We start from the raw sequence: 14963 nt of genomic DNA, 5'->3' as shown, positions 1-14963 counted from the left end.
AATAAATTAATGATAGACAACGGATTTAGAGAAAATTCAATAATTGTTCAGATAATTAATGTTTTATTTTGTGTTATTGTACTGTTGTTGACATTTTTAATTCTCCCGGTTCTGAAATTGCATTATCTCCACTTGTGCTCTTCTTAACAGAAAAATTGTCAACTAAATAGTCTTCAAAACAATAAAACAGAGTTACTTTTTTTTTTAAAAAAGAAATGTATTTACTTGAAATTGTTAACAGGATGATGTAATTTGATTTTGGAATCGTTTACTTTGACGACATCAGATGAATCATCAATCAATTCTTTTAACTGCGTGTGAAAAGTGATAGCATACAGACAAACAAAATGCATATTAACATATTATATATAGATTTTATATTTATTTTTAGGACAAAATAGATTTGTAGTTTCATTTTTTTTTTTTTTTTTTTTTTTTTTGTCTGTTGAACTATGACCTTGGAATAGCAGATTTCATAGGCCATTAAATCAAATATGAAACTCCTGTTTCAACTTGAGAAATTAATTTTTCTTGAAACACAAATTACAGTGAAATTGAGCTTTAAGGGTTAATTGAACAGCTTTGAACAAAATGGCTAATCCATAACACACATAAGAAAATACAAGGTGAAGAGACATTGAGAGATTTTCTTTCTTTTCTTTTTTTTTTTTTTTAAGTATTGCCACCGGGACTTATCGTTAGTAACAGAACTAATAAAGGTCATGTGCATTTTATCACTTAATTATAACACATTTGCCATTATTAACATTACTAACATGTTCAGAAAGTTCATTAATTAGAATGGCAAGCTCAAGTTTTTAAAAATGGATTTAAATATTAAAATTTTAATTTGATTTTAACTTACAAGTCATAAAAAACATGCTCTACCCTATGTTCAGGTGGTAACACAAAAATTATTAAAAAAAAATAAGACTGGAGAAAGTGTGTAACACGTGAATATTAAGCTAACCTTAGTGTTCAAGACCGTTAAAGCTCAATTTTGCCCACAGAAATTATTTTTTTACACAAAATTATGAAATATTCTTTTTTTTTTTACAATTGACTAATGTAGCTTGATTAATAATTTTATGCTGAAAGTAAATTCATGAAAAATAAACTTTTTTTTACTTGACAAGGTTCAAAAGAGAGCCGCAAACCTGATATGCCCCGAACTGGCATCTAAGCTTCAGCCTCTGTCCCATTGACGAAATGTTGCATCCCTCTGCCTTTTCTACAAGTATTTTAGTGGTGAATGCTCTGATGAACTGCAAGCACTTGTGCCCCCACGACGTGAGCACCCTCGACAAACCCGACAGGCTGCTAAATCCCACCCCCACACTGTAGAGATCCCTAGATGTAAAAGATCTTTCTACTCCAATAGTTTCTTCGCCAGAACTGCTAGACTTTGGAATTCCATTCCAGGTCCCTGCTTCCCCAACAGTACTGACGTGCAGAAGTTAAAGTGTAACGTGAACCGACATCTTGCTGCCCAAATCCCTACATAGTACCCCGGTAGTTGTTGCCCCTGATAGTAGACCCCCTACACCACAGTGGCAATTTGCCTTGTTTGGGGTGAAAATGTAATAAAAAAAAAACCCAAAAAAAACTTTCTAATAAATTAATTTATATATTTTTTTTACATGTCAAAAAAAAAATTAAATTTGCAGTTCTTAAACTAAATAAATATGTACTCAAGATTTTTTTATGTTTATTTTTTTATATAGAATTAAACTTTTTAAAAGATTTTTATCTTATCTAACTAACACTTAACCCTTATCCTTGAGTTGTCTCCGGGCCTTGATAAGTGGTGACCTTCCAAGTAAAAAAAAAAAAAAAAAAAAGAAAGAACTTTAATAGTATTACACTAAAAATAAATTAACAAAAACGAAAGTAGTTTTTGATTTCTGGTAAATTAATTTCTTTTTTTTGCATACACTCCAACAGTTACATAACTTAAAAAAAAAATTAAAAAGAAAAACATTTTCAACAAAAACACCCTTTTTTGGTTTGTAATTTTCAAATCCGAAAAAGGTTATAAATTGATCAATAAATTTTATTTGCATATTCACATAGGATGTTATCGGAAAAATGTTCTAAAACTAATTAAATACGTGCTCGGGTTTTGTTTGTATTTTGGGAAGGCACAGCACGTTAGAATCATGTCACATTAAAATTGAAGTCGGCAAGACTGGGGGTACTAAATTTACACTTGGTCCAATTTTACCGTTTCTTTTGTACAGGAAGAATTATCATGCGATGTGGAAGGTGGGCATCGGGGGATATGTTAAATCTCAGTGTTCCGTTTTGGCATAATTTATCTACAGTATTCTTCACTCTTCATAGATTGTCAACTTGGATTTTTGATCTTTTTTCTTTTTTTTTAAACTCAGTATGATAATTTTCTTTTTTTTCTCTCTCTCTCAAATCCAATGTCCATTTAAGATAATCCAGGAATTCATACAATAGAGATTGGAAAGCGAGAATGAAGGAAATGATTTCGGAGGGATATGTTTTCTTTGTGGGTTTTCTTTAAAAAAAAAAAAAAATTTTTTTTTTCTTTTAAAGCACAGAAAAGGGAGGGATATAAAAATCAACATTTTCCGTAATTTGATTCTTCATCTGCTGTCCAAGGGAACACTCCACGATTTTTTTTTTTTAATTTTTTTTTTTTTTTTAAATATTTCCTTTCACAAACATTCCATTTTATTTGGCTCTGGTAATGTCACGGATTTGCCTGTTTGCCTTATTCATGGTCTTTACATTTAATTTGCTGAAAGAAACAACAACACAGTTATCTTTTCTTGGTTACTTACATAAGCACTCACGAGTTGTCCCCCCTTGCATTTTCAGGATAAAGATATTTCGATTTTTATTATTAAAAAAAAAAAAAAAAAAACATTTGGCATTGAAAGTCATGTCATTTGATCGATTTAAAAAAAGAAAAAAAAAAAATTCTGTTAGCTTACTTTCATATTACAAATATCAGTTTAAATGTTGACAGTAATTTTTATTATTTTTTTTTCTAAGCAAATAACCGGGTGATTAGTAAGGAAACATGTTTATCATCAAGTCATCTTTTTTTAAAATATTTTTTTTATCTTGTCGAATTTTAAAAGTCAGACCCAAACAACAATCCGCCTGACATATCGATACTTGATTCGGACTACTCCCTCCCCTCAAATTCTCTGTGAAAAGTTTCCCCAAAGGTTATCTATTGAAATACTCAAAGATTTACGCTAATTTGAGGATAAGTATACAAAATGGAGTCTTACAGAATACGAAGCCTAAAATCCATCATTAAAAGGTCAGTTGGTCATTTTGCTTGTTTTTGTTTTATGGCATATCAATCCATTTCGGGTTATTTAATGCCAAATCCAGTTATTTTGAAGAAAATTTTTTAATAGAATATATTTTTTTTTTCAAGTCGGTTTCTATTTAACCCATAGTTGGAACCCTAACAGGTACTACCACTTTGGGTCAGATTGGACCTGGGAGCAATGGCAATTAAAGGGTGGCTCCACACTCCCCAGAGCCCGCAAGCTGGGGCCTCACCATCGGATATAGTTTAAGGTCATATCCAGGACCAAGTAAAAGGTCAGACAGCTGATGGATGTGTATGCGTGTGTGTTTAGCGAAGAATAAGACCATATTTGTCTGTTTGTAGTACGTATAAGTGATAATATTGAATCTAATCAATACTATAAACAGAGCAGATTTTAAATATAAGGGTATCTTTTCAGATTTTCAAAGTCAGAGCCAAATAACAATTCGTTTGACGTATCAATACTTAATTTGGACTACCCCATCCCATGAATGTTATTGGCATGAATAATTTTATTTCACATCAGTTTTTCTTGATGAAAACAATTCTTGTTAAGAAAACTTTCCTTTACTCAACATTAAAGTGAAGTAATCGTGTAAAGAGTTATTTCCCTTGATTTCTACAAAAAATAAATATCTATAACGTTATTTGTTTTACATTAATTACAGATTTTTTTTTTTTTTACTATTAATTCATTAATGTCAAGTATTAAACGGAATTTTATTATTAAAAAACAAAAAAAATAAATAAAAACTATTTGGCAAAATAATTTAATTCAAGGCACCAAAATAAATGTCCTTTTTCATAAAATCGTTTATTTTTTTTTTTACATTTTGACAGTACTTGGGTAAGTAAAGCTACCCTAATAAAGTGTTATTGTAAATTTCTTCCATTAAAAATGCCATGATTTCAACCATAGTCTCATCAGAGCCTCGTTGTTTTTAAGTAGCTTTATTTATATTTAACTATATACCAGATATTCAAGGGAACAAATAACTATAATTGATTCCTGTAAAATAAAAAAATAAAAAATGTCAATTATTGACATCTTTTTCTAAAATATAAAGTTATCTTGTTCAATTTTCAAAGTCAGACACAAATAGCAATTAGTCTGACATATCGATACTTGATTCAAATTATGCTTCATTCAACTATCAGCATAAATATACTTCGCATCGTTTTTTTCTTGAAAATACTTATTCCAACTAAGAAAACTGACTGATCTTAAACATTAAAAGGGAGACAACTCTTAATTTATACATTTCTTTTATAAACAAATTGTATGAAGAAAAATACTTCTATTTTATCTTTACACAGGCAAAATAAGAAGATTTACACCTTTTTCAAGTATTAATTATGCGATATCCGTGCAACGTTGGATAAATTTGCTAGTTTATTAATATATCTTTCATAAAGACAAAAAAGTTTTTTTTTCTGTCAGGAGTAGGTACATCATAGATAATATATATATATATATATATATATAGATGAAAATTTAGAATTAAATTCTGTAAATTAAAAAATTTATAATTTAAAAGTGTAAATTTTTGTATTGCTTGCAGAATAAATAATACATTTGTCGTAATTTCTTTTAATTTAGAGAATTTTATTCCAAATTTTCATTTTTACTATCACTATCTTGTATATTGAGTTTTTTTTTTCATCTGGTTGGGATTGTCTTATAAATATTTATACTAATATTTATTTGGACTTTAAGTTTATAATATTATACAATCTGTAATCTGAAAGTATTTCAAAATTTAAGTTTATTTATATATATACATACACGCATACCACAAAAGTTTTAATTATTTGAATAATGTTGTTACCAAAATTCTACTGCATTATTTAAAAAACAAAAATCTTGCAATTATTTGATTCTTGGGAGGTTTTCATAATGGCACCTTGGTTAGCCATAAAATTTGATTTCCTTATTTAAAAATAAAACTACTTTATCAATTTATATGATTTTTGGAATATGATAGGTATATCAAACATTTTTCTTTATATTTTTAATATAGGGAAAATTCTGTACAAGCACCAAAAACAAACTTAACACCTGAGAAAAACCTGTGGTTTTAAAACAATAGCATATGGAATAATTATATTAACACACTGGTCTCTGTCAGATCACTGAAATTAAGCAACACTGAGCCTGGTTAATGCTAAAATGGGTCTGACCGATGAACGGAAATAACTAGTTATAGAAATGTGAATATAGTTACGTCTACAACAGGCAAAGGCATTAATAAGTTAAGAATGAACAACAAAAGACAAGTCTGACACAGAAGAAAGGAAAATGATAATAACATGTAATTATGTAATTTACACGGGTTGACTTATTTATTATTATGACTAGCTATCATCAGTTTTGACGTTGTCCAGTGAAAAAATGAGGACAATAAAAAAAAACTACATTTTTTAAATAAAGTTATTGGTGATTTACAATAAGAAAAAGACAGGAGTAGCTTAATCTAAGCTGTCAAGATCAAAAACAAAGTTATGGAGAAATGGGTCTGACGGATGGACAGACCTGGCCAGTTATAGAAATGTGATGAACACATCTAAAACATGAACGAGTATTCTTAAGACGCGTCCATTCAACCTGCACGTTTTAGCAATGGAAATGTAATTTCAAACCCAAGTGAGACTCATAGAAACACTTTTACTTTGGGATGTTGGCAACCTTCATGTGGTCCTTCCCGTAAGAACCCAATGTCTTTCTAGAAAAAAATCTAATTAGAAAGATATTAGGGAAATGAATGTCAACAATAATCATTTGATTCATATGAAATGAATGATGATCAACAACAACAACAATAGGGAAGTAACGGTTTATAAGCGGTTAACGAAACTTGAGTTTAAGACTTCCGGTCTGTGGCTTTCATAGTTTGTGCAGGCTGTGGCATTGTTTGATTGTGGAAATCATAGTTTATCTCTGCAAGGAATCATCATTTAGCCTAACGATTCCACCGAGATATATTTTCATGTCACTATTATGAAGCTCTACTCAAGTATTGAGCAATGCTGAAGTAAATAATAAAAATCTAAATACAATATATCACCTTATAAAATTATTTGTGTATATACATGAAATAATATATATATATATATATATATATATATATATATATATATATATATATATATATATATAAGTGAAATTATATAAAACATCAGAAAAATCCAATACGGATTATAATCTATGTTTCGAACATGTTACTCGTCTTAGGGGTTCAAGACTAACCTTAGAGAGAGAATCTGAGGAGGCGATTAATATTGTCGAATCATAGATTAATCCACGTTGGGTTTTTTCTGATGTTTATATAATTTCATTCATAATAGCTTTATATATGAATTTAGTACTTTTGATTATTTTTTTAAGTTTTGTGTTCAATACATAAACTTTTTATTTGTTTTACATAAACATTTATATGTTGTTAGACATTCATGAGCATATATATATGAAAATTTGGATTTAAATTCAGTAATTTTTTTTTTTAATTATGACAAATTTATTATTCAACAAGGAATACAAAACTTTAAAGTCATTTCCTTAATCCATGGATTTTCAATAAATTGTTTATCTCATCAGAATAAACATTATTTTAGCAAAATAATGTTAACAGGGAGTCATTAATTTGCTAAAATAACATTTCTTCTGATGATATGAGCCATTTATTGAAAATTCATGGATTAAGGAAATAACTTTAAATTTTTGTATTCCTTGTTGAATAATTAATTTGTCGCAATTTAAAAAAAATTTACTGAATTTAATTCCAAATTTTCACTTATAATATTGCTCTATCTTGTCTATTGAGCTTTTTTTTTATCTGATTAAGATTGTCTTTAAATATTCATACTAATATTTATATGGACTAATTTTACAGTATTATACAAGCTTGTAATCTGAAAGTATTTCAAAATTTCAGTTTATATAAAAGATTCTTTTAAAAAGCATATACATATATATACATCTATATATATGTGTGTGCTTTCTAAAAAAAATCGTTTTTGTTATTTAATGCTAGTAATTTAAATTTTGTTATTTGTATATTTTCACGTTTCAATGTTTGTGACAAAAGAGTCATATTTTTGTGTCCATGTTTTAATTCCGAAATTAATAAAATCCAGCTTGACAGATAGTTAGGCAGAACAGTATTAACCCTTTGGACCCTAACCCAATTAAGCAATAATTAGCCAAAAAGACAATAGGTGATTAACAAAATTTTTGGTAACGTTTTATTAGGTTGAAATATCGACCATGTCATCTTTTTAGCTATGTTACTAGGGCTGATATATCGGCCGTGCCGAGTTGGAAGGATTAATGATGAATTAAGGATAATATGAATACATGCATTCGTTTTTTTTTTGTTTAATATATTTTCACAACCGTATAATAAAAAATACTGTCAACTGTTTAAAAACACGATATTCAAATATATAATGTATCATGAAAAAAAAAAAAAAAATTCTTTGTCATCAGCCAAAATATTAGTGTTACATAATAAATCAAGAAATAAAACAAGACTAAAGTTTCCGTGAGACTCGAGCAGAAACGGGGGAGAAGTATGGAAGGGTGGGGGAGAGTGAGAACTCAGACATTAGCCGACGAGTTTGGTGACCTTCTACCGCCGGGTATAACAGCATACGTAGGGTCTGCATATTCATATCTACCATTCGAGTGGTAATCATATAAATCGTCCGAGGCAGCCGGAGATTCTAACTGTACAGGATGAGGCCACGATGGTGGGGCGCTCTGTCCCCCAGGCCGAATGTAAATCCATGGTTCGTGCTGGCTCGGAGAATTGTCTTGGGTTTTATAATGTGGATTATCCCGGTGAGAACGCGGTTGTGGACGTGGTGGTTGACCTCTGTAGCCATTGTTGTGCCAAGCTTCTCTGGATCCAGCTGGATAAGGTGGCGGATGCTTCGGATGAGGCTCACTTGGATAGTCTGGCGGATAAAAACGTTCATCTCCATTCGGCTGTGGGGTATATGGTGGAACATAAGGAGGTGCATGTGACTTCTCTTGGTAATTGGGGTGCACGTTCATTCTGGATAGAAAAAAAATACAAAATAAATTTAAAGAATTAGCTATTAAACATTTATCATTCAATTTTTTAAAGCAAAAAAAAAAAAAAGAAAAAAGTACATGACATCTGTCTGAAAAGTAGCGAGATAGAAGTGCTGTATGTGCTATGGGCAGAAAAGTAATTTTGGGAAAAAAAGTTTTTATGCATCAAGTTCTTTATATCTTCAAATATTTATTCATGATGTTTGGTTTGTTTGTAGAGGAAAATTGTTACTTTTGTTTATGACTTTGCAGAACATGATTGAGTTTTGCAAAGAGAAAAGAAAAAAAAAACAATAACATCAATGTTTGGTGCATTATAGTTCAGGAAGCCAATATCTTCAGACAGTCTGATCTGGAACCAGTAATAGTGACTTGGAGCGTTACCAATAATGCAAACTGGGGTATAAACGTTATTTTAGTGAAGAAGAAAATGAGGAGCATAATACAGATGGTACATAAGTCATAGAGTTGTTTTTGCCTTCTTTGTGCCCAGCACAAAAGGAGGAGTGTTGGGTAAATGTTTTGGAGGTTCTTTTGTATTGCATCTGGCTTGAGAAATATTGAGAAAACTGATTTATAGGAATTTCCAAGTTCCATTTTCACATAGAAATTAGGTTATGAGAAAGATTTCCATTGGTTGAAAAATATTTTGAGTTCACACGTTTCTGTGAAAACTTCCTTGCTTTGAGGGAGTGAGGAGGACAGCAAGAGAAAGAGTGTAGCAATTAGAACCATTTGCTTTTTAGCATTCGTAGGAATCATTTGAAGATTAAGTCACCATACCTTCAGCTTTTGAAGATATGACATTTTTTTTCTTTACTTTTTAAAATGTGTCAAATTTATCCAATTTAAATCCAAAATTTTACTGATTCATAATTCCTGAAGGAGTTAACAAGGACATAAACATTTTGTGCATATTTAGAAGATACAAAACATTTTTTTTTTTATACTGGCCGTTTTTAACAATCTTGATGCAAGCGCTTACAACATCAAAGTTTATTGTACATTACGACTGAAATGCAACTAACGCTGAAACAGAATTACAAAATATAAAATCCAACATGCTTTTCAAATACAAACAAGCACAATTTATTCAACGTTTTCGATTTATTAACTTAATTTTCTTTTCATTTTGGTAAAATAGATAACCAAATGCATCTACCTGGCGTTTCCTGAGAGACATTTTATGTTCATTTTTGTTGTACTCATTAAGAGCCCTTCACCCATGCACCCATTCATTTTTTGCCTTGGCGCATAATTTCTTGTCAAAAAAACATTTACATTTTTTGAAAGATAATTTAACGAGGGAATAGATGCAACCAAAATCGATTTTGTAATAAAATTCAGGGGAATCTCACAAAATGTTAAATATTTTTGAGGTTTGTTTTCATTAAACGTATTACTGACTAGTTGAATACCCCTCCTTCAAAGACATGCAATTCCTCAAATAGAACAGTGTTGCACATTTATATTGACCTTATTCAAGGTATAATAATAATACTAAACTTTATGTCTAGAATCCTTATTTCAATTTTGATTAAAATCAAATACATTCTATAAAACTAACATCTAAGGGTCTTGAGAAAAAAATTGAAATTCATGGATTTTTGCTTGGTTGTATCTAATGAACATGGATCAAATTTAATGTAAATCTGAAATATTGGAATTTTCAAACAATCCTTGCAAATATTCTAATGACTATTACTCAAATATAATGCCAATTTTAATTCTTAAATGATAGATTGTACTCATATTATGCCCCTTAAAAAAACAAAACGTAAAATATTATACAAAATCAAATTAGGGAAATATTGATATTAGTGTATAATATCTATAGTTACAAATTCTACAAAAATCAGATATCTGAATTTTCACAAAAATCTTCTGTCTTTTCATCCCATAAAACTATAAACCAAATATAGTCTACACCATGGTCCCTTACACCTAACAGCTGTATGCGTAATGATTGGTTAATTTGATTAGTGGGTAAATCCTGTATATGCAAATCTATAATCGCATACCTAATTTTATGTATATACTATATTTATGTTGACCGGTATTTAATGTAATGTTAAATCCTTAAAAAAGACCAAAGAAACAGACATGTGCATGCGAATATTATATTTTTTCTAAATAGTTCACTTCTTGTAAGTGAACAAAAAAAAATTAAAAATACTGGAGCTGAGATATAAACAGACAGTATGATAACCATTAGGCCAGCTTGATAAAATCTTTAAAAAGTGTTTTTAAACCTAGTGAAATAGTTGACAAACAGATAAAAATCCAATAACAAATCCTAAGTAACATTTTTTAAATTTTGATCCCTTAGTAGCTCTTTTTTTTTTTTTTTTTTGGGGGGGGGGGATGAAAACTGATTAAAAAGTTTTCCACGTGTCTGAATACCCTATATACCAGATTTCAAGTCTGTAGAGCAAAGATTTGTTGAGTATATAGGTTAGTAAGTGTCCTCACAACACATTCTTACTTTTATAGATGTACTAGAATTTCAACCTGGCATTGCCCGGGTGTTTGGAGGTTTATGTTGAGCAAAAAAAAAAAAAAAAAAAAAAAAAAAAGCGGTCAATTTTTTTTAAAAGCTTTGACTCCTATTATGACCCCTGAAAATTTATTGTTTTGTGCTCTAATCAAGTTATTAAGTTAGATCCATGTCCAAGGAACCTATATCTAAAATTTCAAGTGTTGAGACCCAAAATTGTCGGAGGAGTTTGGTAGAGTTCTCAATGGTCAAATCATTGAACTTTGACCCCTTAACAGCCAAATTTCTGTCTGAAAACAGATTACACAGATTTTCCCAAATCTCAGTACCCTGTATATCAAATTTCGAGTCTGTAGACTGAAAATTGACAGAGTTATTGTGTAGGAAAATGGACACAGACACACACACGTTCACTTTTATATATATAATAGATATATTAAATCCTGTATAGTTTTCTCATTCTAAAAAAAATCAAATAATGAATGGGTTTCTACAATATCACATCTACATTAGCTAAAGCCATCCACCAAGCAAATAACAAGGTTAAAAAGGTAAAGATTTCTCGATCTGCATTTTAGAACATTCATTTTTTTTTTTTTTAATCCAATTTCTTTACCTTTTATGCTTACCTGTGGTTTATATTGATCACAATTCTTAGTCTCGTTTGCATAATATTATAAACATACACACACATACTTGGCCACGAGTAACCCGATATGTACAGGTGACATTTGATAATTGTTACGGAAGAGGTGGAAGATATTTCACATCCAATCAACTACCGCCATGACACTATCGAAACAGCTGCAACTATTTACATGACAAAATAAACAAAGAGCAGTTGTTTTACCACAATTATAGGTTGCATTTCTTCAGTCACTCCCTTAATTTAAATTATGAATTTTTCTCTCATATAACATAGCACTGAATTCTCTCATAAATTATTAGGCTGTTCAGAAAATATTTTATTTTTTTCTCTTAAAAAGTCAATTTTGCAATTTTATATAATACTGACATGTCCCGTGAAAGGGATATATTCGTTTGAAGTAGTTGAATGGTCTTGGTTAGAATATTCAAGTAATAATCTGGCAGGTCATGTGACTGAATAAGTGTTTATGGTTGGAGCTGGTATATTCTTAAATGTAAGGTTTTGAGATATCTTTTGACATACCTCTCAGGGGCCTCTACCAGTAAGCATTTATGACTTTACCAGCCAATCATATCCTCGTAGCTTGATTTTCAAACGAACTATCACTGTGCAAAGTTTGTTATTTGAAATACTCGTAACATTTGTTTAAATAATAAGCATTTCATTCATAACTTTGTTGTAAAACAAAACATTTCCATTTTATTCATACAAATAAACATTAATATTTTGATAATTTCAATACAAATTTATCTCTTAAATGTGCCAATAAAAAAAAGAAAAAAAAAAGGGGGATCAATTTGCCTGTTAATTGTTATATAATTTTTAGTTATTAGCATTTGTAGTAAGATTTCAACCTTAAACATCCAAAAGACTGTCAGTCAATGTAAAGTGATAGTTAATCAACACAATCCTTACCTTAGAATAATATAATAATTAACATTTCTATCCGGTTATAGCTGACAGAATGAGAGCAATATACCCTCATGAGTTAGGGTTCTGTTGCTAAAAATAGGTTTGAGAGTTTGAAAATTATTCTCAATAGAAGGTTAAAATAGTTTGCTTGAAGCATTGTTTAATGTGTATAAAAAGATAATTTATAGAAGGCAATAAAATGCAAATGTGTAACAGATAGGCACAAACTAAAACAAATTAAGACATAATGGGGCAATAAGTGATACAGATTCACCTTTTACTAATGTTTTTTTTTCTTCTTATATTTTACTAGCTGGCCGGCCGGCCGGCCTACATTGCCCAGTCATACAATATGTTTACGCATGATATTTCAATTCATGCAGATGGTGTATGCATTATTATAGAATCTATTGAATATCATATATTATGGGGGAATAATTTGCCTAGTGGACTAATTTGCAAAAAAAAAAAAAATTTTTTTAAATAACGATAATGTCGTTCATCAAATTTTGTCTGTGTTTGTCAGCTGATATTTGGGCTTGACGATCTTAAAAATAGTCTTTCTTCTCTAATATATAAAATGAAGAATTTTTACAGGGGAATATTTTAGATTACACCAGCCAAGGTTACACCAGTGTAACTTAAAATATTCCCTGCAAAAATTCTTTTTGATCTATAAGAGAAGAAAAACTATTTTTAAGATCAGATTTTTTTTTTTTTCGATACTTATCAAATGAATTTCTGTACAAAACATATCTAAGAACACTACCAGACATATAAATTATCTTTGTGTGAAAATTGCAAAAGATAGGTTCAGATGTTTCGGAACCTATGAGGAAAGAACTCACACACACACACACACACACACACAAAGTTACTTTTATATAATAGTTGAGATACTTGCATTGTGTTCTTGTGTCGGTTTGCACATTTGAACTAAAGGCAAACACATACCTGACGAAAGAAATTCCCCGAAATATTATACAATTTGATACTCAGACACAAACACAGACTTATTTACTTATATATAAAAGAAATTTATAGAAGGCAATACAATGCGAAAGTGTAATGGATAGACACAAACTGAATCAAGTTAAAACAATCTCTGCAAAAAAACTGCTCCAATTTACAATCTGCACGTTTGAACTAAAGTTGAACACATAACCGATGTGAAAAAATTTTCCAAAAAATATTATACAATACAGAACTTACATCTGACCATGCCGACGATGCAGGAATAAAAACGTAAATATTATATAAAGAAAACGTGAATATGCATAGCTAATTTCACATTCTTAGTTTGCTTTAGATTGTGCCTATCTGTTATAGCTTTGCATTGTATTGGCCTCTATTGATTACCTTTATAAAGATTCCCCATTTGAAAATAAGCCCCAGAGGGTTGGAGGATACATCAGTCAAAACATTGTGATAACAACATCCAAGATAAGAATAGTAAGCCAAATAATGCGTATGTTTATATCTGACAAAATCAAATGTGACGTCGTGCTAAACTTGTGCCTTTCATCTGCACTTATAAAGGTATGATGCCCAACTTACACAGAGTTTGATTTTGGGAGAGGGAGAGAAAGTCATGCTCAACGGACAACAGATTGACTAGACAAGGGAGACATCTTCCATTAGTGGACTAACAGCAAATCGGAAAATCTGTGTGCAGAGGGTGCAAGCCACGGTGCCTGTTCGGACAGACACCCAGCTTTCCGGCCTACCTGGTCTGTTCTGTTCATGAGATGTTAGTCTAAGCGAAGATCACATCCAAGACATAGCGGGTGAAGCATACCTTTCATGCGGATTGGACCGCCCCCCTTGATGGCGAATCTTATTGACTGTAGCATACTCAGCTTCTGGGTAAGGAGGCTGTTGCGGAGGATGTTGGTTTTGATTATTAAATTTCTGGGGAAAAAGAAACAAAGAGATGTAAATCTTTAGAGATGAAGAAAAAAAAGAGCATTATGTTTATATACATATATATTAGTGATGGGACGATTCCAATACCCCCCCCCCCATTCCGATACAATTACTAATTCTGTACTAAATTCCAGATTCAGACGCAATTACCGATTCCAATTCTTTATAAATCTCTAAATATTTAACTATATAATGGCTATTCTATCCCGATTACCATAAAAACACATCTTAAATGTGCATACATTTTTTCAAACGTAAAAATGCACTTGTGAGGGAGTCATGTATAGATTTTAGTTTCACTGGAAGTTTAAAATCAATAAATATTTATTATTTTATGATTATAACCAGCAGTGAAAGATTTTTGAAAATAAAAATATAATTGAAGGAATCGTTTTTGGCATCGGAAAATAAGCAGAAATTTTTCCGATTCCAATGTTTTGCTTCCCGATTCTCAACATTAGTGTGCGTATATATATATATATATATATATATATATATATATTATTATACTAGCATGAAGACTGACGATGCTTGGAATTGATTTGGTTGTTGGTCGGTTGTTTTTGTTTTACAGCATATC

The 14963-nt window shown here is 30.4% G+C and overlaps 1 protein-coding gene across 9 annotated transcripts in view; it reads right to left on the bottom strand.

Moving 5' to 3' along the window:
* Positions 1-7362: 7362 nt before the first annotated feature.
* LOC145263764 (partitioning defective 3 homolog) overlaps positions 7363-14963 on the bottom strand; it is a 522695-nt gene continuing 515094 nt past the window's right edge. For 4 of the 9 annotated variants that reach the window (XM_080120803.1, XM_080120801.1, XM_080120807.1 and 1 more), the window contains 2 exons: positions 14256-14368; positions 7363-8379 (listed from right to left, as the gene is read on the bottom strand). In XM_080120803.1, the coding sequence (XP_079976929.1) occupies positions 7920-8379; positions 14256-14368 (573 nt within the window). In that variant the 3' untranslated portion in view covers positions 7363-7919. Of the gene's footprint in view, positions 8380-14184; positions 14369-14963 lie in introns of all 9 variants that reach the window. The other 5 variants (XM_080120802.1, XM_080120799.1, XM_080120800.1 and 2 more) reach the window with 2 other exon arrangements.

This window comes from Euprymna scolopes, chromosome 39, assembly GCF_053919585.1.
Source record: "Euprymna scolopes isolate OS-2025 chromosome 39, ASM5391958v1, whole genome shotgun sequence".
NCBI classification, from domain to species: Eukaryota; Metazoa; Mollusca; class Cephalopoda; order Sepiida; family Sepiolidae; genus Euprymna; species Euprymna scolopes.
The sequence above is the reverse complement of the archived record's forward strand: the minus strand, read 5'-3'. Positions and strand labels throughout refer to the sequence as shown.